Here is a 27,317-nt window from a genome sequence, read left to right on the forward strand (position 1 = left end):
AGTTCCATTACATAATTTTTTATTTATTCTAAAATGTTTTACATTTATGATCCATCTAATTTACAAGGATTGGAAATTAATTGGTTGTATAAAATTATGCAACAAAGGATGATTGATTGTAAACAAAAAGGCATTCAAATAGAGAAATGATTACTGTTTTTAAATGTTGTTTTAAACATATCTTACATTAAGCAATAAGCAAATACTTCTGTGTCAATTGGCTTAAAATAAAATTAATTATGCAAGTATTTTACAAAACATAAAATTAAACTCCTTTTTTTCCTGATTATCGTAAAAGAAATTAGAAGGAAATAGAATTGTTTTTAAACAAAGATTTTTTCAGAGTAATCAGTAGAATAGTTCTGAAAAACAACTGCCAACAAATTTTAAAATTGAACTGAAATGAATAACAGTTGATCTAGAGTATGTAAACATATAACCCTAACAATTTTTGAAAAGTTAGTTACAAAAAATCTTAAAAAATAATTCCATTAAGTATTCTGATGTAATTACTTTAAAAATAAATTACTTCAGTGCTTTTGGTATGAATAAATTTAAAAAAAAAAATGTATTTAGTCGCATTACCGATCTCTTAAGAATGAAATTATAGTTATCTTTTAATCAGTAGTGTTAAATTTAATGCTAAATTTCATATATCTAATTTACATTATATTTAATTTCAGTTATTACGTGTGGTGTGTTGGAAACGCCAAGATTTGGTAGGAAAAGTAATTTCCTGTTCGTACCTGGTACTAAAGTAACATTTGAATGTAATCAAGGATTCATCTTAGTTGGTGACCAGAGGCGAACATGCACTTCCAGCGGTAGATGGGACATCCCTGAACATGGATACACTGAATGTTTACGTAGGTTTTTCATTTGGTTTTATTAAATCTATTTATTAGTTCTTAATTAATTACTTTACAGATATAGAGAGGAATTTTCTACAACAGTCACATATAGATTTATCCATGTATTGACTTGTGTACTTAATTATGTCATTTAATGTTTAGGTTGTTTATTAGAGATTTATTTAGTTTTTATATTGCATTTATAAAATCTTAATCTCTCTTCTTCATTATTTTAAATTAAAAATTTTCCCATTGTTAACGCTATAAATGGCTGAATTTATGTTTTTTAATTCTAAAATATTCTGATAAATTGGAGCTCATAAAGATTTTTTTTTATTATTTGATTTCAGATATTTTAACCCTCTATAAAAGTAAATGTAGGTGTTAAACATTAGCCCCACATTTAACTGATACTTTTTATACCTGTAAAGACAAGTAATGTGTGCTCTCTTTTTTTGAAAAGAAAAAAAGTGCTATTTTTTTTTAATTTTTAAAATTTTAGATTTTTATTAATTTCAATGTTAACCAGAATAATGATAAAATATACTCCAAATAATTAGTATTAAAATAATATATACAAATAGCTAAAAGATAGGCTAGAATAGGAGAAAATTTTATAAAGTTTATTTTTAAAGAAAAATTTTAAAAAAATAAACTGTTAAAAAACACTCAACGTAAAGCATTTGATAAACCTTATTGTTACTAGTTCAATCAGAATCCTTATTGCTAATCAGTAAACTTTTCACATTTTCAAAAGTTCTTTCCCATCCCTCCTAATATTTGCTATTATTTCTTAGCTAACTTTTGCTTTTGTTCTGAGTCATCAAACTTCCCAAGTTCTTAAATGATTAATTCCGTATTGTTTTCAATGATATGTTAACAGCACTTTTTTCCTATATAATTTTTATTATTTTTATTTTTCCTTTGTTATCTTAATCTTAAACTACTAAACAGCAGTTGTTTCTTTCATTATTTCAACACTGTAATTGTGAATAAAAATTTCTGTTATAGTTTTCTTTTAGAGTTTATATCTTTCCTATTTATATTAACCAATGCAGATTGAATTTTTTTTTTTAGAAAATTGTGCTGGACTTTTCACGACTTGGCGAGTTGTTGATTGTTAATAAATAAATAATTTTAATGAAATCTATTTATGTTTTGTTTTATTTTTTACATTGGTGAGAAATGGTATTTATTTTAGTATTGTTAATTTTGTTTTCTAGTTCAAGAGAAAAGGTATTATAATTGTTTTTCATGATGATAAGTATGTAGCTTAGATTAATCTTCTTTCACTTTTGTGCACATTTTTCCCGGATTGTTAACTTGTTAACATCGTTAACTCATTTAATTATATATTTGCCGCCCTACAGTAGTTATTTAAGCAGCATCTGTAATAATACTATTAATCTGCTGACTATGATAATTATAATTTGAAATGTATGATATGATTAAATTACATTATACAGAACAAAATAGAACAGAAACCTGGTTTTATTACATGACTGTTTTATAATAAAAAAACTGTTGGAAGGGATATGTATTTTTTTCTAATTTATTTTATTACATATTGGGTTGTTTCGGAGTTGAAGACCTTGTATTATAAATTTTTAATTATTTTATATAAATTTCTCTAAAAATTGCTTGAATTGTATAAAACTGAAATGTATTACATTTATTCATACGGAATGATTTTTAAAAAAACAGGATTATTTTAATTGAGTAAAAAATAAATATTTTAAAAAGTTTTTTTTTCAAAGATTTATTGCAAATAAATGAAAATAAAAGAGAAAATATTTTTCCTGCAGTTAACAATTTTTTTATCCATCTTAATCGTTAGATTCTTCTCATATATATTAAAGCATGCTAAAAAATCTGACAACATAAACTGTTCAGTTTCTAGAAAATGGGCTTTTACTTTGCCAACTATAGCTCTATTGCTGCTGCAGCAGTACAAAAAATTTATAGTACAGCAATTGACCAAAATTTTGGGCATCACTTACATCATTTACAAATGTTAACATTTCAAAAAAATGCTGTTAGTCCAAAAAACAATAAATTAGTTATAGAAATTTTGAAAAGATGTTCTTATCCACATATCTATAATGGCCTGTATTTTGATTAATATTAAAATGGCTCACCATAAATTCTTTGAAAATGCTCAAATAATTTCTACGTTTAGGAACATTGATGATATTAACTTTTGAACAAAATTAAAAAAGGAGGAGGAGTAACTTTCGCCATTTTTAATTTTTGACTTTTCATATAGTGGCGTTAGAAAAATGAGCATTACCATGATGAAGTTATTTGAAATATATTAAGTTATTTAAAATCAAAAGTTTTAAGTCAATCAGATTTAGTGGTGGGGGATGTTCAACATTATTTAAAAAAAAAAAAAAAAAAATTATCTCAAAAATTTACATAAATATTTGGGCCTATATGTCCCAGCTTTGGCTTGATTTTTGACTCCAGCAGATAAGGTGGATCACATTACCCAAATATTTTTAGTTTTGTTGAATAACATTGCACAGATTTATTCAATATATGAAATAAATAATTACTCCCATTAACAAACTTTTCATTACCAAAAACAAAGGAGCTGAGTGAGACATACACTTAAAAAATAATTTTTTTAAAACAAATTAGTATAATTTTTTAATTAAAAAACTTAAGTGTCATTAATAATAATTTAATAAAAATGTTAAAAAAAAAACAACTTTAATTAATTTTCAAAAATGCTTTTAGAAAGTTTACCTTATTAAGTAATTGTTAAAAGTTAAGTATTGTTCAAACTCTCTTAATATAAGAAATAGTTTTTTTTTTTTTTTTTTATTAACAAATAAAATAAAACCATGGATCTTACCTGAAGTTTTAATGACAACTTATTGCAACATTATAGTTTTGAACAGTTTCACATGCGCAGAGGTTAGTTTCATGCTGAGCGCCAATAAAGAAACTACTACTCTTACAGAGGAAATTATTATGTAGTTAAAGTCTGGGCTGTTAATTGGAGGTTAGTCAAATGTTGTAGTAGAGGTGAAGATAAAAGTGAAGCATGGATGATGAGGGAAGAGGGACTGGAGATTTTCAAGATATGGTTATAGAGAAAGTAAGATGGACATATAAAGAAAGAAATGATGAAGTAATGAAAAGGTTTAAAAAAGAAAGAGCTTTTATGCAGAAGTACAAAAAAAAGAAAAGAAAGCCGGTGAGGACGTGTAGTTAGAGGGAATGTAATCTTGACAATTGTGTTGGAAGGATCAGTAGAAAAGAAAGAAAACAAGAAAGAAGAAGGATAAAACTAATACATGAGTTAAAGATTGGAAACTGCATGGGGATGAAGGTGAAGGCATGGGAGAGAAATGGATGGAAATAGTATGATGTCATAAGAGGTCTGTCACCAAGCAGAATATCAGATGATGATGACTTTCTGCTAGAAAGTACAAGAAAATATTCAGGTGGAAACAGGATAGCTGTTAACCCAATTTCATTTAACTAATTCTAGGAAGAAGAAATGAAAATTATCGTTAGGGAAGAGGAAGAAGATGATCAGTCATAGAGGACCTCTGTTCAGAATAGATCGGAGTTATCTACTGCCTTGTCTAAGATCTTCAGTCAGTTAATAATTCTTTCATTCACAATTTCCCATTAATTTTTTTTCTTTTTAAAGTACTTTGAATTTGATGAAAAAATGGAACTGAATGTGTCATAACTGTCAACCTTTCTTTTTTCAGTGGTTTTTTCGCCCTTGTTTTTTTTTTATTTTCTTGATATAAGTCATGCAAAAAGAAAACACTTTATTGACGTATCCTTCTCCTCACCCATTTGTCGTAAGTACTTTCCCATATACGAGGTATTAAAGAACGAGACTAATGCTGCTACAGAAGAACTGTGCATGCCCCAAATTCGTATGACCAACAGCTGTGTAGTGTGAAGCCTTCTCTTTCGATTGTTGCCACTCCAGCTTCTGTAGACATATTAGTCTGGACGTGGCCTTTGTTTGGATAACATCTGTTTTTTGCTGAAAAAATGATAAGTGATTTATTAGAGTAAAGAAGTGTTGTGAAATTTCATATGAAACCTGGAAAAACCGCTTTTGAAACTTATCTTTTATTAAAAGTATATGGTAATGAATGTCTATTACATGCGTGGGTTTTTGAGTGGTTTAAACATTTCCAAGGTGAGCAAGAAGATGTTCGTCCAGGTGGCCTTTCCACATCAAAAACGGATAAAAATATTGAAAAAATTGATAATCTGATCTGATCTCTGACCGTCGGTTAATTATTCTTGTCTTTATTTAAGGTCCTTGCTCAACTCCATGAAAAAATAAAAAAACATCAAATTGTGGAAGAACAAGTCATGGGTTCTTTATCAGGATAACACACCAGCTCACACTGCATTGTTTGTCAAGACTTTTCTAGCCAAGTATAACATCCCAGTGTTAGACCATTCGCCTTATTCGCCTGACCTGGCACCATGTGATTTTTATCTGTTTCAAGGTCAAAATTGCATTAAAAGGAACAAGATTTCAGACCTTTGAAGCTGTGAAGCAAAAGTGGCACACATCATGAAAGAGCTCATGGAAGAAGTATTCCAGCACAGCTTCGAACAATGGAAAATTTGCATGTAGCATTGTAGGGATAGAGGAGGGGTGTATGTTGAAGGGGATGACTAAATATGTATAAATTAATAGTTTCTAGTCTATTCAATAAATTGTACTGATAAAAACTACAAAATGTATGTTTACACATCAGTTCATTTAGGATGCATGAACAGTTTATTTTTACAAAAACCTAAATACTGTTAGTTTTTTGTTTTAATTAATTTTGCATACATTAATATCATTTTTTGTAATGTTTTTAACAGGTGAAGAAGAATATGACATGAGAGCGATTGGAAGTACATTTTTAGTTATATTATTGATTTTGTTGCCATTATTATTGTTAGTTTTTTGTATCGGAGGTCATGTATTACGAAGAATACGTAAAAATGGTTCTCCACCTTCTTGGAATTACACAACAAACAGTAGGAGAGCTTCTTTATTGAGATTAGACTCCGCTGGATTAGCAGCACCATTAAAGTCTAACAAAAATGAAACTGAAAGACATGTACTTTCTGGTGCCAGCAGCCCGACTAGTTCAGTACCATCTGATAATCGTATACCGTTGGTTTATGATGGTGTATATTTTACCCATGAACCATTAGCGAACAAACCGATGGTTGAATTTGAACCAAAAGTTTGGGATATCACAGAAGATGATGTATTTTCAAGTCAGAGTAAATTATCATCACCTTCATCTGTTACACAGAATGCACATTCAAAAAACATTGAACAATTATATTCAAAACCAAACAAATTTAAAAAACAAAATACATCGCCGCCACAAGGTAGGAATAATTCCCATGATTATTTAGAACCAGTGAAAAGGAGACCTGGTTCTCAGAGTGTTGAAACTGATATTTTTTGAATAATTTTTATTAGGTTATTTAATCAGTCATAACAGAATGGGTAACTGAGGCTGTTGAGAGGGGAAGAAAAGGTATTAGGAATGGAGTCTAATTTGTTGACCTGGAAAAGACATTTATAATGGCTAGAGAAGTTCTTTTAGTTATGTTATTTTAATTGGCTATTTACATTTATAGTCCAGAGTATTAAAAGATATATAACATTAATCTTTTCTTTTTTTTTTGTTTAAATGCCAATAATAATCAAAAGAAAGTAAATAACAATCAGTTGATAAGGTTGTGTAAGTTCAGCTTTGATATAAATTACATTTCTATGAAATCCAGTTATTCTTATGGAATGGTTTTCTTTTTGAATTTGTCTTTTTCCTATTCATTTCCTTTAACTCATAGCTTAATTTATTATATCTAAAATAAATCCATCGCCCTAGATTTGTCTATCTCCCAATTTATAATTAGCTCATATTCATTCTTGTTAATTTTGTTTTTATGATACACATGCTCTTTCAATAATTGTAAAAAATATTCAATATTGAGATTTTGACCCTGATATTTTTGTCAGTTTGAATGTTGGACTGCCCAAAGTGGGAGTTTAAGTAGTCAAATCATTTTTAAATGAATTTTCCACTCGTAAGTTAGTTCTGTCTAAAACATTTTTTGTACACTTTACTCAATATCTATTTTTCTTTTTTCTTTTGTCAATATTTCTTTTATATTTTTTTTTAGTTTAAGTGTTGCTAAAACATATGTATAATTCAATTTTTGGTTATTTTTTATTTTATTTCAATAATTATTTGCTCTTTCTCTGTATCTATTTAATTAACTACAATTAATTGTTACATAAAAAATTTTCTTTGTTATGATTTTCAACTAATTAATTCATTGTACTAAAATGAAATTACTAAGTTATATTAATATTATTTATGAGTAAATGTAAATAATAATTTTTATCAGTTTGAAAACAATTACTGACAGCAAAGTATAACATATTCACATATATAACAGTGCAGAGGATTATGCATAAAATAAAATTAAAAAAAAAAAATATTATACTTCAAATGTAATTCACAGTTACAAAAATACTAAAACAAATGACTAGTTTTTCGGGTCTGGTTATTTATTGTAAATTATTAATTGAACTTATTTCTATTTATAAAAATAGATTTAAACTGACCTCTTTATGAAACTCATAAAATAAAATAATTATTATAAAACAAAAAACCCAACTACTAATTATATACATCTACCTAAAATAACTATGAAAAATGAACAAAAGTTTGTAAAAAGGTTTTTCTTTCTTTTCTTACTGGCATTTTTTTTGGGGATAGATTAAGTTAGATTTAATGTGAAATTTAATATTACATCTACATTTTTTTTGTATTCAGGTGCCTGTTATTCTTTTAAGCAAAGTGGAGGCCATTAAAGTCTACCTCATGTGGCCTACTTGACTACAACATAAAATATAGAAGTAATATTATATTTTATATTGCTGCCTAAAATTACTGTATCCTGTAAAAATGCCTGTAAGAAAAGAAAGAAAAACTTGTTTAACAATATTTTGTTTGTTTTTTATAATTATTCTTGGTAGATGTGTACAATTGTTGGTTTTTTTAATAATTATTCTGTTTAGCGCTTTTTTGTTGTTTCCATAACTTCAGCATTCAATACAGTAGTCATTTAGATGCGATACTGTTATATTATTTTTTTTTTTTTTAGAATGTGTTATATAAATAAAAATTTGAATGCTAAAGTACATGTATGTAATCTAGGTATGTGCTAGCCGCAATGTATTCATTTCCTTTTTTGAGCATATTTGGTTATATTTTGAAAACTATGAATTTTTGAAAAATCACAAGAAGCAAAAAGCATTTCTTTTTTATTGTTTTATGGAATACCATGATTAAATTTGAAAATAACATAATTTTTTAATTTTGTATCTGTATAGTGCCCCCTCCTTTAAAAAAGACAATTTAAGAATAGCTTGTGTTACTTCCAGACTGAACACCTGTTACTAACCAAACGTTGTTTGTAATTGGTTGATCTATGAAGTTACAGAAGAGAACAACTAAGCAGTTAAATACATTACCTTTCCTCCTATGGACATAGTCGGGCAAAAAATCTGTCTACTACTTTCAGTATAATGTAGTTCCCTGGAGAACGATAAACAAAAAACAAAAAGAAATTTTTATGTATATTATTATTATTTAAACATTTTAGTATCTCTTACTATGTTTGATAACTCTAATAAAGACAGACTAAAATATTTAATTATTAACAAAGAGTGTTTTTTATTCTCCTGATGGTGTAATACTTAAAAGTGCTCAGGTGTATCATTTATCCATTTTAGTATCATATATTTTAAATATTATTTTTATTTACACTCTTGAAGTGATATTTTGTTTACTTAATGATAATTTCATATAAATACATGTATGTTTATAAATGCATTTTCTTCTTTTGATAAAAGAGAATTTTCAAAGATATTTGGATAAAAGAAAATAATAATAAACAGCAGCTCTTTGTAAATTTCACCTTGGAACTTAATGGTTCTGTAACTCCTTGGATATCTCAGAAATTACAGTTCTGGAATTGATGTTCCTGATATAAGAATAAAATGCACATAACCAAAGCCAGATTTTAATAAACTTTTGATTATCAAAATTAAAATCATTGGATGCAGTTTAATTATATATTGTTGACATTTATCAACTGCAAGTATGACCTTATCAGTTGTTGCCAGAGAAAATTTATTTTTAAAATTTAATTGTTCTTAAGTAAGCCAAATATTTTATATTAAGATATTTTATGATTACATAATATATTAAGTTTTATTTTGCTCAGGTACTATAATCAAGACGAAACCATTTTTTCTTGTTACTTGTCCAACATTTGCAGGTACTGATGATAAAATTTATTTTCATCTTACACTGCCATATTTTTAAATCTGTATTATTTTACAAACACTTGCTTGCATTTCTGTAATAGGACTGATTTTTTTAAAAAAAACTATTTTTCAGAAAATTTCATACAATTAATTTAATTTTTTTTACTTTATTTTATTTTTTTGAGGGATATAGTATTAAATTTGTGATTTTATTATTTATTTCTTATTAAAGAATAGATTTTGATTTTTGAATAATTTTTTTTTTGTAAAAAAAATATTTTGAATGTAAAAGGTTCTGTTGTGTTTGATTGATAAAAAATTATATGATTAATAAATAATTATTGTGTCTTGTCTTATATTATTGTTGAATTCTAAAGTTTCATCTTATTTTCATTCATTATAATTTCTTTATGAAGAATAGAAAAAGATGATGTAATTTTATATATATATATATTATGTTGAAATTTCTTTTATAAAATGAATAATTTCTATTCCACAAGAATTGTTTCTATTTTCTATTTTTTTTATTTTATTTTCTCTTATTTTAAACTTACACTTACAAATTTAAACTTAGTATATTATTTTAATATACTAGTATATTTAATTAAATATACTTTTTTTAGTGGTGATCTGTTAATATTTATTTTTTGACATATTTTTTTATTAAGTAGTTAATTTATTTAATGGCAACAAAATCATACTTGTATAATTTTTTTGTACTGTTAACTTATATATTATTATCTTGTGGAATGGATATTTTATTTCAATAATGTTAACAGTTTTATTGTTTTTATTTTATTTAAAAAAAAATAATTATAATGTTTTTTAAAATGTATAAAAATTAAGGAATTACTGTTTTTAATTAATAATCTTAAAGTTATTTTTTGTTTATATGTTATTGTAAATAAATGTCCATTCCACAAAATGATTATTTTTTTATTCTTATTATTATAACCTTAATCTTTCTTTATTAATGTTATGTTTTGATTCAAGCTTACACAACGGTTTTACCATCTTGTATGGTTATTTTATTAAGTATTACTTTTGAGTTGATATATTTATAATATATTTTTTTTTTAATCACTGCTGTCAATGTTGCAAAAAACAGGGAAGCAAAAGTTTGGTTTGAATATTTATATCTTACGACTGAAAAAATGAAGTTTTAACCATATATTAAAACTGGTTTTTTGTATTCTTTATGGTCGATAGTTGTGATTTATTTGAAAAAATCTATAGAATTATGACAAAAACAAAAATTGTTTAGTAATAATCAATTTTAATTGATAGTATAATTTTAATTATACTATTATGGTATATGTATATTTCATTATTTCAATTAACAAACATATCTAAAAAACATTATAATTTCAATTAAAAGTTATTATTGTATTACAGACTTATTTATACAAATATTTTATTATGGAGCAATATGAAGATACTGTATTCTTTTTTAAAGGTGATTCCAACTCATATCTGTATTACTTCAAACGTCATGTTTTATTATTACATTTTGGTTGCTAGTCAGATTCAGAACTTTTAACATTACATCTGTATTGCATATATCATATAGTATTAGTAGATGATTCATACTTTATATGTATAATTTATTGATAGGATTATCATATATGCTTGATCTGACAAAAATTAGTATTTCCCTGCTCCAACAAAAAGATTGTTCAAACTTGGAATACAAATATGTGTTCTGTAATAATATTAAATATATCAGATAAAAATATTAGTTATCCCATATCAGTGGAGCTTCACTAGTTTTAGGAATGATTAGGAGGCTTGGTTTAGTTTGATAAGCACCTTAGTCCCAGGTTGGGCTTTTTGTACAATAACCAGATAGCAAACAGTCTTTAGATAGATACATCAACAGAGACTATCTCAATCTAATCACTGAAATATAAAGGATGTAACACAAAAGCTCACATCCTTTATACTGATACAGTGGGTAGAAAAAAAAATACTTCAGAAAACCACTAAAGAAGAAAGGATCAAAGATAAGAAGGAACAATTTATTTTTCTATACACTCATCACAAAACATAACTAATAACATGTTGTAAAGAAGTTTGTCAATCTTGTTTAGGTAGTGCACATCCATTCCACCCACAGTCCATAAGGAAATCAGAATATGTTTATCCAGGAGGAACATCAATTTACTGATATGAATTTGCATAAATCAGCTTAAATATATGCTGCAAGAAACTACTTCTACTCTAGATAATAGTCTCCTGAAGTAAGGCTAAGTTTTCCATTTGAAATACTTTCTCCAATTCCCAGAATTATGTAGCATGTCAGAGTATCATCCAGGTAAACTATATATAAACTATTCAATCATATCCTCTCTAGAATCTGTTGCAGTATAATATCAGCCATCAAGTATCATGTATATGCCAGTACCGTGCCATAATGTCCCTCATTTGTTATATTTATCAGTGGCTTTACTCAGATTTTACTTCTTGTTGAATAAAGAATTGAGAATTGATAACAAAAACAAATTAATTAAAATGTGTTAACTCTAAACATGTAATGTTAAAATTAATTTTTTCTCAGATTTCAATCTGTCTCAGTTTTATTCAGTAGACAAACTAAAAAAATAAATGCTACAAGGTTACTTATTTATAACTTAAATGGTAATTAAGTGGTATAGAAAAGCTTACAAAATATATGGCCAATTTCCTAGAAGAATGGCAAGCAAAATAATTGTAGTCTTTCTAAGTACTGTAGTTTAAAAAGTGATATAATATGAGTGACTAAAATTATAGAACAATAAGATTATTGTTTTAAAAATGGTGTGTAAAATTTTTTGTTTTTCAATTTGGATCTTTTTTTGAAACCAATCACTGTATAGGACCACATAGAATATTTAATGTCTGGCTAGTTTTTTTGCTTTCCAATACGCCTTCATTCTTTCACTGTGGTGTTTCCTTCTTTTTTTCTAACCACTTTAGATTAGCACCCTTCTGATTTTAAATCTGTCACATTTATTTTTGCTACCCTTAGATCCTCTCTAACTTGCTTGAACCACTTTATGTTTGTCTTGTCACCATTACATTTGTCAAAAATTCTCTTCGTTAGCCTGCTCAAATCCATTCTTGTCAGATGTCTGTGGAATGCCAGTTTTTGCTCATGTATTGCTGCTTCCGTCATTCTATTCATCTTCTGGTAAAGTTTGTCATTCTTCTTTAATTTCCAATCATCATTAGTTTTTTTTTTCTTTAAGACTAAAAGAAAAATGAATAACAGCAAAACATCTTGTAAGCTTTTTTGTTTCTGTTTATTATTTTTTTCTTTTGAGTCATTAATCAGTTGATGTTATTTCTCATTCCATTTTGTTCTGTGCTTCTCTTTGAACTTCAATATAGTTACTAAGTACAATATAGTATGTCCTAAGTTATCTGTTTTAGATATTTCAATCTTTATTTTCCTCTATAATTTTTATCTTTTATACATCCCTACTTTACCAAATTTAGTAACTATTGATATCGTAATGGCCAACCTACACTTTAACTAGATTCTGCCACAAGTCTTTCTCTTCTTCCACTTGTCTTTACCTTTTCATTTCAAATTTATCAGCTCATAAATTTTAAGTATTTTGAAAATCTTTTTCTTTCTGTTTTTTTTTTTTAGTTTTTCATAGCAAGAAAAAAAAATAGTTATCTAAATCTGAAATAGCGTAATGAAAATTTATTTTTATATTGTTTTCTATACTTGTAATGGCATTGTAAGGTTTTTTATCATAATACTAACAATTGCTCTCATAGTTATCTTCATTGTCAGGTGCTACTACAGCTTACTCTAATATCAACTGATGTAATTACAATTTTTTTTTTTGGATTTTGGGGAATGCATAATTTTAGGAAGTGGTTGAAAAGTATTTTAGATTTTAATGGTTTATGTCCCTTACAGTTTATCAGTATTGGATGTTTGTAGAATTGATATTATTCAAATGTAAGATATGATCCTTTCATTGTTTATATCACAATGTTGTCGGTAAATTTGTGATTTGTTTCTACGAGGTGGGTAGAAATTGTAAGGTCTGTGTTGTAAGATGTTATTCTTCATTTCAAGCTGTTTTTCATTCATGCCATAAAGGACATTGTCCAGTTCAGTTTATATATTCTAGGAACATTGTGCTTTGTTTATGTTTTGTTTGATGACTATATTATTTCCTGTGTTTATTTAAATTTATGAGAACCATTTGCTTTTGTACTATGAACAACATAATCTTTCAAACAAAAACTTACGTACTTGTAACCAATGATTTTTAACTATATACAAATTTTCCTCAGCTCCATTTATTTATTTTCTTATTTCCCATAAGTTTTTCAAAAGAATTTGATTTACTTGAATAATATATCTCTTTTGTTTAATTTTTTTTCTTTTAGGTGAAGAGGAATACTCAATGAGGTCAGCTGGAGTAACCTGGGCGATTATTCTTTTGTTCATTTTACCAATATTGTTGATTCTTATATGTGTTGCTTATAGACTGGTTGTAGCTAGTCGTAAAGAAAGTGGTGTATTTGTTGTTCCAAACAGGTGAAACTAAATATTTTAATAAATATACATTTCTAATCATGTGTGTAATCGTATTCATTATTATTAATACTGTAATTTTTATATTATTCATAGAATGTTAACATGGTTGGTAATGTGGAAATTATTACCGATAAGTAAATTTTTATGTGATGTTTGTGTTATAGTAGTGGATATTTTTTTATTTGGCTACTTCTGATTTTTATTCAGTGTATTTATTAAAATTCATTTAGGCTGATAAATTTTCTTTTCTTAGTAACCAATAAAAATACAGCTCTAAAATACAAAAATTCAAATAGAAATTTTTTATTTAATTTTAAATAATTACTAAAAATAGTGTAGACCCTAGAAAATAATAGTTGAAGTTTTATTTTTAAATTTGTCATTCACTTTCCCCAATGTTCCCTGCATGATGATCTTTTATGTATTATGTATTTTTTTCTAGAAATTTTTCCCAGAATAACATGTATACACCAGTTCCCATATGTTTTGAGGATCAAGCCTGACTTGGCTTTCTTGCTTTAATTTTTTAATGAAGTACTTATTCCACTTGTTAAATCAACAAAATATTCATTGCTTTTCTTCTCTTATTTCTTCCAGTACTGAAATCAGCTACAGTTTTTAAAACTGGGCCTTTATAAATTTTTCTACAGGTTGTACAAAAAAAATATTGAAGTTTTAAACCAATTTAATATCAATTAATTTTGACTTACAGTGATGAATCACAAATAAAATGAACGATTAACTCTTACAGTTTTTCCTACAAGCATTCAATGTGAGGATCTTTCGTCATGTAGGATACATCCAATCGAGAGGAGAGTTCATACTGTACTTTAACCAGCATGTCTGGAATACTGGAAACGATAACTGCTTCAATCCTGTGCCTCAAATCGGATAGATCAGTAGGTAGCAGAAGCATATACACAAGATCCTTTATAAAATCCCAAAGGGAAAAATCTTTATAGGTTGGATCAGTTGACCTTGGAGACCAGTGCAAACAAGCTGTCAATGAGTCTATGCAGATATAATAGGTTTGAGCTACTGCTGTTCAAGCAAAAGTGTTAAGGTAGTACTCATAACTCATGGAATTAGATATGCAAATTAATGGATGTAATTCTTAGAAAAAGTACATAAATTAATGTTCTAGGATTAATAATACAAAATTAAAATAAATTAATATCAGCTTTAATTTTATTTTTTTCTGGTTATACTTCTTACAGTTAAAAAAAATCTTTATTTATTTATTTATGTGTATTACAGAAGTACAAGACCAGTAGAGCTCAAGAAATCCAGTACCATACCTGAACGTAACAATGGAATTGATGAAACAAGTGAATTAAGAAATAGTAGGGAAACAGAAGTTCAGTAATTGGTGAATTACTATCATGTATAGTGTAAACATTTTGTTATTTATGCAATGAATATTACATGTCGATTAATTTGTGCAGCTTTATTTTACATGATATAAAATTTATTGGGTGTGATATAATTTTATTACCCACGTTTATTAGGTCACAGTATTTATTTAGTATGTGTGGATAAAATTTTCTTATACAAAATAGGAAATTTATACTGTAATATTTTTTTAATGTTTTAAGCAAAAGGAAGTTTATTTGTGTATTATTTTCTTCCTTACAGTAAATTTATTTTTTATTTTCATGCAGATTGTTCAACAGTGCAGATAATTATAAAAATTTAACATTAAGCAAGTATGGAAAGAATTTTTCAATAGCTGATAACATTGTAGAAATAAAATGCTACAAATATTTACAGCATATTGGAAAAAAATTGGGCTAGATGTGATTAAAAAAGAAAAATCTTGTTTTATCAATTACGAATCTTCTACGTAAAGATTCCCTTTGAAAAAATGTATGAGATAGAAAAACAAATTATCAAGAGATAAGTTTTGTAATTTACAAACAGAAGAGATAGAAGATGAATTGTTATTGCAAGATGGGATTAAAATGGACGATGAAGATGTTTTAGAACTAACAGAAAAGAAATCCATCAGTGAAAATGAGACAAAATAAATGAAGAAACTGACTGTTTTATGCCAGCATTATCTTAAAGTCATTATAAAGTTTTCAGTAACTTAGAAGTTCACTGGAATCATTTCCATTCAAGATCCAAAATGTGAGCAATGTAAAAAATTTAGAACTTGGAAATGGTAGTAGTTGCTTTGTTACCATACAAAAAAGAAAGATAATTTTTATAAAACATACAGTTACCAGTTTTTGTTGTGTGAAAAAGTAAATTTAAATGTGAGTACTTCTTTGGTTCCTAATGTGGTATAAAGCTTCTCTTTTAGGTTTTTTTTCAGTTATACCTACTTATTTTAAATTAAAGGATAGCAATAAAGTATATTCTTAAAGTTTGTTTAAACAGCAATTTTTTAGTCAGAATTTAAGCCTGAATTTTTTTACTTTTCATCTATCTGGAGTTTTACTGGTATGGAATTCCTGCATAAATTAATGAACTACTTTATTGAGTACTGTTTGAAACTACTGCTGCTATTAAAATATTTTGTAGTATAAACACATATTATGCAAATTTTTGTTCATAAATATTTTCAAAAATTTTGTTGGTTTGTATTAAAAATATTGTTTAATTCACGGATGTCTTTCATGGAAAATAGGAGGCAAAAAAACTAATTTTAATCAAAAGAATGCCGTTACTAGTATTCTTGCAGTATAATACACCCTGGTTATTTATCAAATCATGATATCACCATTCCTTCCAGGTACATTAACACAACTTGACAGTAAACAACGGGGGTACCCAAGAATAATAGGAATTATTTTTTTAAAAATCATGTATTTATATTTATATTTTGAAAATTCAATAATCACCCCTAAAGAACTCTCCATTGCATCCAATACACTTCTCCAAATGTTTTTTCAATTACTTAAAATAATTTTTGAATTCCTCACTTGTTTATGCATTTCAAGGCATCGACTGTTCTTTGTCTCACTTCTTCTGTCGTGCTAAATTGGTTTTGCTTGAGATCCCTTTTCAACTTTTTAAATAAAAAGAAGTTACAAGGTATGAGATGGGTGAATATGGAGGTTGGAGCAGAGAGATCATTCCATTTCTTATCAAAAACTGCTGCACAGTGAACTTTGCGTGAACAGGGGCATTGTTGTGATGGAAAAACCAAAAGGAAAACCTGTTTGTGACTATTCTGGTCATTTTTTCCATACAGAAACATGCAATCTTTTGAGAACTTCTGAGTAAAATTATTGATTCATCCATGATCTTTGTGAATAGTGTCATGAATTTTTTTTGTACATTTATGATGGTTCAAACTTTATAGGACGCCCAGAAAATTGATGATCTTCAATTGACATTTCTCCTATTTTAAAGAGTTAAAAGCACTCATTAACACATTTTTTGCTCATCGCAGGTTCTTTGTAAGCTTTCTTAATCATTTGAGGTGTTTCCACCACGTTTTTCCTAAAAGGAAACAAAACTTGATGTTTGCATGTTATTCATTATTTTCAGCCATTATATTTTTGCCCAGTTAGAAAATAACTCTGCATTAAAAATTCACTACACTAACACAGAATCTCTCAGGACAGTGTCGTCTTTCTTATTGACTCAGAAGGGATTCTTGCATATTGAATCAAGAACTTAAACTCTTCCAGCAGTAGAATTATGAACTATGACCTTCCTCCACCCTTCACAATACCATTCTGGTTATTTTTTGGATCGCACTTGTATAATAAAATACGTTCAGCTCAGTGGAAGGTAACAAAAAGAATCATTTGCAAAGTTTTTCATCACTCTTTTGGGTTTTTTTAAGTTATACCTTAAGTTGAATTCATATTTCATAGAATTGTGGACTGGTTTTTTATCTACTGCTTAAAATTTTTATGTTGTATTACTTTCAAAACAAAACAAATGTAAAGTTTTCACTTGTTGTCACTGAGTGTTATTAGTATTATGACTATTTTATAAACCTTCTAAAATGTATTAGACTGGGATCTTGTGATGTATGGTGATCCTTTTCTCAATATTGTAACGACTGAAATTTTACTTCAGAAAACATGGAATTATTATTAATGTGCTTTGGAATATCAAAAAAATTATCAAGAAGCAATGAGATGTGATCAACAAGTGAATGACACTGATTTACATTCAAAGAAAAAACTAGCAGTTTGATATTTAAATTATATTTTTAATTTTTTAATAAATATGGTTTAGATTTTAGAATATATATGAGTATATTGTATTTGTTAGCATCTAAAAATCCATTCTTTATTGATCATTTTAGATTTTTATACATTCGATTTAGAGATTGCTTTTTTTCAAGAAAACATTTTCAAAATTGAACATTGGTAACAATTTTCTATATTTTAGTTATTTATCCAAACTGTAATAATAATCAAACTAGAATTTTAACAATTTTTATTTACAGGTTATTTTCTATTGCCTCAAGTTGCCAAATTAAATTGTATTCTGTGGTTTTTGGTAAATTATTTTACTTTAGATTTATAGCTACCAAATTCATATTTAAATAAAATTTATTGATGATGTAAGTACACCAATTTATTGTTATGTATGTCAAAACAACAGCACTTGCTTTTCACTGTCAAAACATATTTAAATATATTAACCCAATCTATCCTATTTATATTTTTTTATAAAATCAAAATAATAATTTGTGTTTTTTTTCTGATAGCAATTTTAGTAAAAATGATGAACTTGTCAACGTCATTTCAGATTTTTTAATTATTATAGTTTTTATTTGAATTAAATTTTTCCGACTGGTTTTCTTGTTTTCTCCAACTGATTTGGATTTTAAATTTACAAATAATTGGATCAATAAGCTGCAAATAATTACTTTTTTCTTACTTTTAATACTTTTTTATGTTTATCTTTTACATTGGAAGTAATCACATATGCAGTCCCTCACAAGATTATTTATTCTGAGTTCCCTCACATTTTGTCATCCCTCGTTATACATCCCTTATTATACTAAATTATTAATGTTTCAGCTTGTTTCATGTGTATTGTAACAGATAATAAAGTTATCTTGATACAAATCATTACTGAGTAAACGTAAATACATTTTATTTTAAAATATAAACTTTTATTAAACTGCACCAAATTTTATAATATATTTTGTTAATAACTTCAAAAGATTTTTTCGGTGACTAAAGTAAAGAGTGATTGATATACCAATAAGGAATCACTGAAAATGATCATAAAGCTAAAAACATTATTTTTAAAAGTTTGGTTTTATCGTTTGGTTAGGTTAAATAATACTTACCGTTAAATGTCATAGGAAAACGTAGTAAAAAAGGGATGTTTATAAATCAAATTTAAGATTGAATAGTAGATGGAACATTATGTCTTCTTTGATATTACTCTATGTTTATTAATGTATGAATGAATGATCTTATGTTTGATACAAACAATGCAGGATTAGAAAAACTATAAATAATTACTGAAATAGTTTTTTTTAAAATGGAGCTGATAATAAATGACTATTCTTATCTTAATTTTCTAAATTAGAAAAAGTAAATGTTTTTCATCGTTTAGATAGATCCTTAAGAGCCAATAATTAAGATCATTACCTCATATATTTAGCAGATACAGTGAAGATTAGTTTGAAATTACATCAATTAGGATTACTATATTTACTGCATTACAAAAAGATTCAGCAACATTTTATACAACTGTGAAAATATAAAAATTGGTACTTTAATATTAGGTGATAAAGATTTCCATTGAGTTAAGCTGCAAATACAATTTCTATAATTAAAATATCGCTAGAAGTTGAGATAAATAGTTTGCTTAGAAGTATTTTTTTAAGCTTTGTCTGCTTTCATTATCTGGAAATATGTGATATTTACCTTTGTTGACTTCTTAACTGATATATTTATTTTAAAATAAATTATTTTACATATTTATTAGTAGAAATCATTAAAATATTTCTTATATGTTAAGTTAATGGTTTGTAATTATTTTATGTTGTAATTTTTTTAAAGTTCATTTTAGTTTTTATATTATACTTAAAATTTGTAGGATTTTTTTTTTGTAAAGGTAATTTCAATAAAAGAAAAAATTACACAGAATGTTTATTTACTTTATTTATACTGCTACTCTACACACACATATATATATATATATATTTTTTATTTTTTTTTCCAAAAATACTTAAAATATTGTAATTAAATATAATTTACTTATTAAACAGATGTGGTTCTGGCTTCTTTATAATATTCTAATACTTGATAATTATCACAAATTTCTAATAAAATTAATTTATATGAATTAAAAAAGAAACAGATGCTTAGGCATATTTATATATTATTATTAGTTAACAATCATTTTAATTTTTCTTTCGTCAAATTTATTTAAAACCTTTTCTCTGAAATAATGCATAAAAAATTAATTAAAAATATAAAATTTTGAAATAACATACTAAACAAAATTTTATTAATAGGGAAACAAAATACAAGGGGCTGATGAAAAGTGGTACTGTTGCCTTATATTAGTAGTTTGTTTTGCAAAGGAGAGAAAACATAAAAAATCATTTGTCTTCCAGGTTGAAGATTAGACATAATGTGTTGACAACTGTATACTGCATTTTACAGTGTCCAGTATAAACAACAGTCTTGGAATGGACCAGATGTTAAAGACATTTGGAGAGGTGTTGTTAAGGAGGCTAGAGTCCTATACAGACTGTAGTGTCGATAATGTACATGTATTATGTGTAATAAATGGATTTAAATGATATGAAAATTTTAAAGAGTACGAATATTATACAGTATTATTTCGACTGAAATTCAAAATTTATTGTTTTTTTCCTAATGTGCAGTTCTGCCAATTTTTAATTATATCACTGTCATTATTTTGTTTGTTGTTTACTATTTGTATTTTTATATAATTGTAATGTGTTTTTTAATATGTCTATTTCTATTATATTGTTGTTGTTTTTTTTTTCTATAAATAAAAATAATAATGTATCATGTTAATAATGAAGTTTTAAATAAATTTGACAAAAAATATAACTCACAAAACGTATAATTGGTAAAATTATTAGCAAATGTGGAAATTACCATGTGAATACTATAAATAGTAGTACTCGTTTTTTCTGAACCCAACTAGTTGTTATTGTAGATTTATATAAATTAATTATTGATTCGTGGTTTAAGAAGTTTGAAAAAAATATTTACTACTACTACAATCAGAGAGGTCATGTCAAAGTACTTGTAAGTTATAATTTATAATGTATAATGGTTAGACATACCTGAACAGTCATGTTATGAAACTACTTCTCAGCCAGTCATTATGCATATTGAATGTACTAAATAGCCTGATAAAAAAGATGTTGAGTAATATGCCAATAAATCATACAATAATCAAAACTGTAGATCTGTGGTTTAATAGAAACTGTAGGTTTTCCTCTGTGAATTAATATAGAAAGTTTATCAGACATCTGAATAATACTGTTGAAGAAGGGTTACAAAAAAAAATTGTTTAGAATAAAATTTACATAAAATATAGAAATAATATCATCCTTGGCAAAACAGTAAAAAACTGCATACTTTTCTCTACTAAACCAAGAAAATGTTAGAAAAAACATCAAAGGAAACAAAAGGGTCAGTCACCATTGCAGTAGATCACCATAGGTAAATAACATTTGAAAAAGTTTTCGTACAGGAAGGAACTACCAAATAAATGTATTTTTTTACCTATTGTTGACTTAATATATTGAATTATTAAACCAAAATGTTTATTCAGAATTAAAAATATTTTAAAATGAAGTAGAAACAACTGTGGTAATCTTGCATAGTGGAAAAAATAAATACAAATATTTACAATGAAAAAAAAAGTTGAATTATAACTTAACATTTATTTTATCCGTACATACTTAATATTCTTATTAAACTATTTATACATAAGTAACTTCAAATAATTCTATTAAGCTAAAATATTAGTATTTTTAGTTTAAGCATTTAAATAGCATTGGTTTTAGTGATTAGCCGATTGTTCATAACAACAGCATCCAGGAAAATTGTATTTAATATTGTTTGAGTGTATTTATATACAGAAAATAAGTTTACTAAATGCATTTCTGCATGTTGACATTCCTAATCTCACACATTTTCCCCAGGGTGTTCCTAGAACTATGAAACCCACTGGTAATAAATAATTTAACTCAAACTGTCATGCTATTCTTATGATAAACCTAAAAAATTTTTAAAGCCTCCTTATTACTCTGGCTTCCAAAATGCCAAACGTAATTCATTGTGATTTTTTTTTTTTGTGGAGACACATTAAAAACATTGTTTACTAACAAATATTACATGATTTGAATCATTAAAAGGAAAAATTACGAAAATTGTTATAACTATAACAGAACATTTGATACATCATCAGGAATACATTGGTGCTGGAACGTTGAACCAGTACTGCTTTTTGGGAGAAATCAAAAAATGATCCTTTCACATGAAATTTGTTTTGATGTGAAAAACAACATAAGGTTTTCTTCTCATCAATGAAAACATCAAAATGAATGTGCATTTTTCATAAAATATTCATGTAGTCAGCCACCTATAGGCTGTAGATTCTTGTGGTCTGCTATAATAAAAATCAAAGCTGTATGGGCATAATAAAGTTAATATCAACTGGACATTTGCCAAGTGACGAATGGCACACATATTAAAATATTTCAAAATAGTTTTAGTAAAACTATTTAAGTTGAAGAATAAGCAAATAAAACAATATAACTGTAACAAGTTTTTTGTTTTTATTTACTTCATGTGTTAAACACATAATTTTTTTTAATGACCCTGTGCTAAAAATATATTAGCCCCTACGTCTATTTATTGCATCTACTGATTAATTTTTGAATTCATTAAAAGATGTTTATACATAACGATTTTTAACTATTCATAATTCAAGGTTCTCATTACAGCTCTTATTACAATTATTAAAATTTAAACTTAAATTTATTAGGCTACCTCAGTTAAATTTAGCATTCAAGATGTTTGAATAAAATAGATTTGATAAAGAGACAGACAAATGTGAAAAGATGTGTAATTATTTTTATTTAAAAATTACTAAACTATTTAAAACAATGATATTTTTACTTAAATGTCATAAAAAATGCAAGTTCACAATTTTGTTGCATTTAGCTTTCCTATTTACCCACAAGTAAAAAAAGTATTTGTACTAGGAAAACTAAATACAGAAAACTGCATATGAAAAAAAAATTCTTAAATTGTAGTATCACTGTACAAAAATTATGCTAGTCAAAAATATAAATGCAGGAAATCTATTTGAAACTTGAGTCAAAAAGAATGATTTAAAAAAATTTTTTTAGTTAATTTATTTTACAGAGTTTGAATTATTTTATTCACAGATTATAGAAATCCATTTACAGATATAGTTCCTTTTTACCTGTGGCCAATATTAGTGTACAGCTCTAGGTAGAGGAAAAAGCACCTTGCTAGAACGGTTCTGTTATACTTTATAATTTTTACTAATTTACCCCTTTCATCAAATTATTTATATATTTAAATTGATTTCTCGTGCCAGAAAATAATTATAAAAGTTTATTATAATATAGAAGATCCAGAGATTTATGTACATATTCTTTACTTAAATGGTAATACATGTTACTATTAAATTATATTGTATTGGGAATGCCAATTTCAGGAATGACTTGTATCTCATGTTAGATTTCCAAGAATCGTTTTGGTTTTGTCATGTTACATATATTTATAATGATGCTATTTTTCATATGAACTGGTCAATAAATGTACATTTATTGCATAAAAAATTGATTACAGATTAAAGTTGAATTTATGATTATGCCAAGAAATTTCAAACTATACTGTTATTGGTGGTATGTACATTTGTATTTCTGGTTTTTTTATTAGACTATTTATTTTCTAACACTGAATATTATTGTATTATAATAAAGTAGATGTAGAAAACATACAAGTACAATTTTACTTTGTGAATTATGGTTAATGCATTAATTTTCAAACTACTACAATGCCCACACCATAAATGTTAAAACATAGATGTACGTGTATAAAACTTAAAATCTTAAATCTTTAAACATAACAACAACTATGTTGTTTTAATAGCATATATTTCAACTCCAGAACAAATCTCAAGTCAAAAGAAAAATAGGTGTAAATTTTATAGCATTATATATTGTTGTAACAGAATAAATGTTTGAGACTATATTTTCTCATATAAGTTCATATATATACTTCTTCATTCGGTCATTCCACCTCATATTTGTTCACTTCAACCAATAGTGTAGTTACTTTGCTTCAGCATATCTCCTTTTTATTTCCCTCACTTCTGTATAGAAGAGACATGTCCTGTCCAAATCAACATTCTATGCTTGATTTTGGCAATAATTTCAAAATCTATAAGCTCTAATTTCCTGTTTTTTTTCCATGTATCCGCCTCCTCTTACCAGTCTAAAAAATGTTTGCAAACTCTTATACAGTAAAGTATTTTTAAATGTTCGTTTTTGAAAGAGTACTTTAGTTTTGGCAGCATATAACATGGTTTTATAAATTCTCAGTTTTGTTGATAATAACAAACCGCTAGCACTGATGTTTGTGTGCTAGTTTGGAAAGGTATATGTCAAGCATGCATACAAGAACATGTGGTTACATATTTTGCCACATATTTTGAGCGTTATTACTTCTGAGACACTTGAAGCATGGACTTGAGTGTCCACGCACTAGTTCATCAGCACCAGTTCTATGCTTTTAATACGGTATTAACTTTGTTTTATTTCTTCTTTTTGTTATATTAGAGTTCATATTTAATATTTTATTTGTTACTGTACATTTTATAGAATCTCTTAAATATTTTATAATTTCAGTATATAATTTTTACTATATTTATTATTTTTATAATACATCTAATATGTAATAGTAACAATTTTTTATGTACTGTACAAAAGAATTTGTGACAGACTTTTTATAGATGCCATCCATGTTTGTGGAAAGAGGCGGTAAAATTGCACAAACCATAATTTAGAAATGACAGTGCATCAAAAATTGTATCACAATAAAAAAAAGAACACCCTAATTTATCTTTAAAATATCATTATATTATTTTTTTTAAATATGGAATAGTAAAAATTAAATTTTAATTAATTAATAAACAAAATTATTAATTTGAGATTGAAATAAAAAATATATTTAAATAGATAACATTTATAATTACACAGTTATTAAAAGATTTTTTCTACTTGAAAATAATTTGTGTGCAACATTAGGTGAAAATAATAAGAATAAAATGTGGTTTATCAGCATAAATTTGACAAGAAGATAAGTATTTAATAATATAGGTAATGATGCATTAAATTATAGAAAGCTTGTGATAACAATACCGTGTGCAACGTCAGTGCTCACGTTTTCTTGTTGTAGTTTCGGGTGACAATAATGTTATTATTATCTCCACTACTTAAATTTTAAATTCAATATAAAAATATAAAACCATAGGAAGAAAACTAGACATTGTTCTGCTTAGTTAGGTTATATTTAATCGAACTACATTATTCTATTTAATTGGAATACAGTACAGCATTTGATTCGTTATGCCTAATCCTTGTTGTAACAAAACTGGAAGTAAGTATTATAGTTTCTTTTTCAATTTTTATTTAACATAAAAGAAATTTTTAAAATAATTATATTACATATTTAAATATTTAAAATCAAATAAACAATTCGGTAAGAGTGTGGGCCATTTTTTGCTTGATGAGATTCAATACAGAAACTCAAAGCTTGTGTACAGAAATATGAAATGTAATTTTTGTAGCGTATGAAAAATGCCTGACTGGTATTCAACCCCAAGACCTGCTTTTTTGTTTTAATAGTTTTTTTTTTTTAACTAATAAAGTTAGGCGTTGACTAAATAAACTAGGCGTCGTAATATTTTGTTTTTCTTAATTAAGCATAAAAAATTGTTTATATTAATAAACTAATGTTTTTTTAAAATCAGTTATAAGATATTAATTAAGTATAATTTTACTTACATTATAATGATATATGGTAAATCAAAATTTATCAGTCATGTAGAATATTTAGAATAATTAAAAATATTGTTTTACTTTTTATTTATATTTATGAATTTAAAATCTTTCTGTTTCTCACATATTGCTGTTACATACATACTAACATCCTGCCAAAACTAAACAACGTTTATTTTTTATCAGTAATAAAAAGAAATGATTTAGTTTTTTAATGTATTACTGCAGTTATCATAATAGAATAAATTTTAGTAACAAATTCTAAGAAATAAAGAAAAGAATGAGTGAACAGACTAATCACCTATAAGTAATAAACATAATTTGTTTTCAATTATATAATCCAAATTGAGAAAAAAAATTAACAATAAAATAAAATCGTAATGTGTATCTTTTATAAATTGGATTAATCTGTGAAATACTAACATTTTTGTTAAATTTTTTAAATAAATTTGTATTTAACGCAGAAAGTTGTGAAATAATAATTTTGTTGAATTCAATGTAAGTAAAAGAATAATAAAAATTTAAAAAAGGTCAGTGAAGGATATTTCTATTTATGAGGTAATAAAATTTTTAAAAGCAGAATTATAAGTAGTAGTACTTTGTATAATAGGTTTTAGAACTTAGTTTGTAAAATCAATACAGATCGCACTGCTGTACATTTCATTATTTATTAAAAATCATATATTTTTATTGTATTTTTAATGTTTTAATCTAATTCTTTTAAATTATTATAACGATAAAATAATTTCCTGTAGTTTTTTTTATTTAAAAATTATTTTTATTAAATTAAAATCAAAATAACATTAAAAATATTGTAACTACTCGAATCTTAGTTTGTAAACTTTTGAGACGGGTTTGTCGGTGGTTAAAGTTAACGTTATCGCTTCTCGGCCTCTTGGCTAAGATCAAAGTGTAGTATCTGTTCTTATCAGCTTAATATCTGATACGCCCGGCATCGCTGGGCCAGAATATTAAACTGATTTTTGGAAAATGACGGAGTGCTAGGGGCTTGCTCCACCTCTGTCGCGGGTTGACCCGGTATTGCAGTACCGCCGGGACCGGCCCACCTAATCTAAAATTAACATCATTTATATCTATACCTGATTAACTACGGGATATGTAATTAATTAGTTAAATACTCATAGTTCAAAATTATTACCAGATGAATTATTCCCTAGGGGCTGTTACTAATAGATGTGTGTATGTATGTTATTACATCAAAATATGAGATCTGAATCTGTGATCCTCCTCATGGCCCCTCAGACAATAATACTAAATAATCGCAAGGTCTTGAGATCACCGGTGTTTATTCACAAATATTTTATTTTTGCTTATCTTATTAAATAAGATTGTCTCTTACGTTTGTACTTAAAATAAATTCAGTTATTTATTTATGGCAGTCCATCTTAGATGCTTCTGCGTAACACATTTTACAACGTCTCTAATTATTCCTTTCCTTTCTTTTTCCTGTTTAGGCCTCCGGTAACACTACCGTTTAGATAATTCTTCAGAGGATGATGAGTGTAAATGAAGTAGTGTAGTGTAGTCTTGTACATTCTCAGT

The 27,317-nt window shown here is 26.3% G+C and overlaps 1 protein-coding gene and 1 non-coding gene across 3 annotated transcripts in view; both read left to right on the forward strand.

Annotated features, from left to right (window-relative positions):
* The window catches only part of mesh (sushi domain containing 2 mesh), an 83,025-nt gene extending 63,200 nt beyond the window's left edge, over positions 1-19,825 (forward strand). The window contains exons 20-22 of one of the 2 annotated variants that reach the window (XM_075379119.1): positions 684-866; positions 13,588-13,738; positions 14,996-19,825. In XM_075379119.1, the coding sequence (XP_075235234.1) occupies positions 684-866; positions 13,588-13,738; positions 14,996-15,104 (443 nt within the window). In that variant the 3' untranslated portion in view covers positions 15,105-19,825. Of the gene's footprint in view, positions 1-683; positions 867-5,714; positions 9,693-13,587; positions 13,739-14,995 lie in introns of those variants that run through there. The other variant, XM_075379118.1, reaches the window with a different exon arrangement.
* A 6,808-nt stretch (positions 19,826-26,633) lies between these two features.
* LOC142332679 (U2 spliceosomal RNA) lies at positions 26,634-26,826 on the forward strand. The gene has a single exon (XR_012758390.1). It is a non-coding gene; the product is annotated as a U2 spliceosomal RNA (small nuclear RNA).
* Positions 26,827-27,317: the final 491 nt, after the last annotated feature.

The sequence above is a fragment of the Lycorma delicatula genome, chromosome 11 (genome assembly GCF_047948215.1).
Source record: "Lycorma delicatula isolate Av1 chromosome 11, ASM4794821v1, whole genome shotgun sequence".
NCBI classification, from domain to species: Eukaryota; Metazoa; Arthropoda; class Insecta; order Hemiptera; family Fulgoridae; genus Lycorma; species Lycorma delicatula.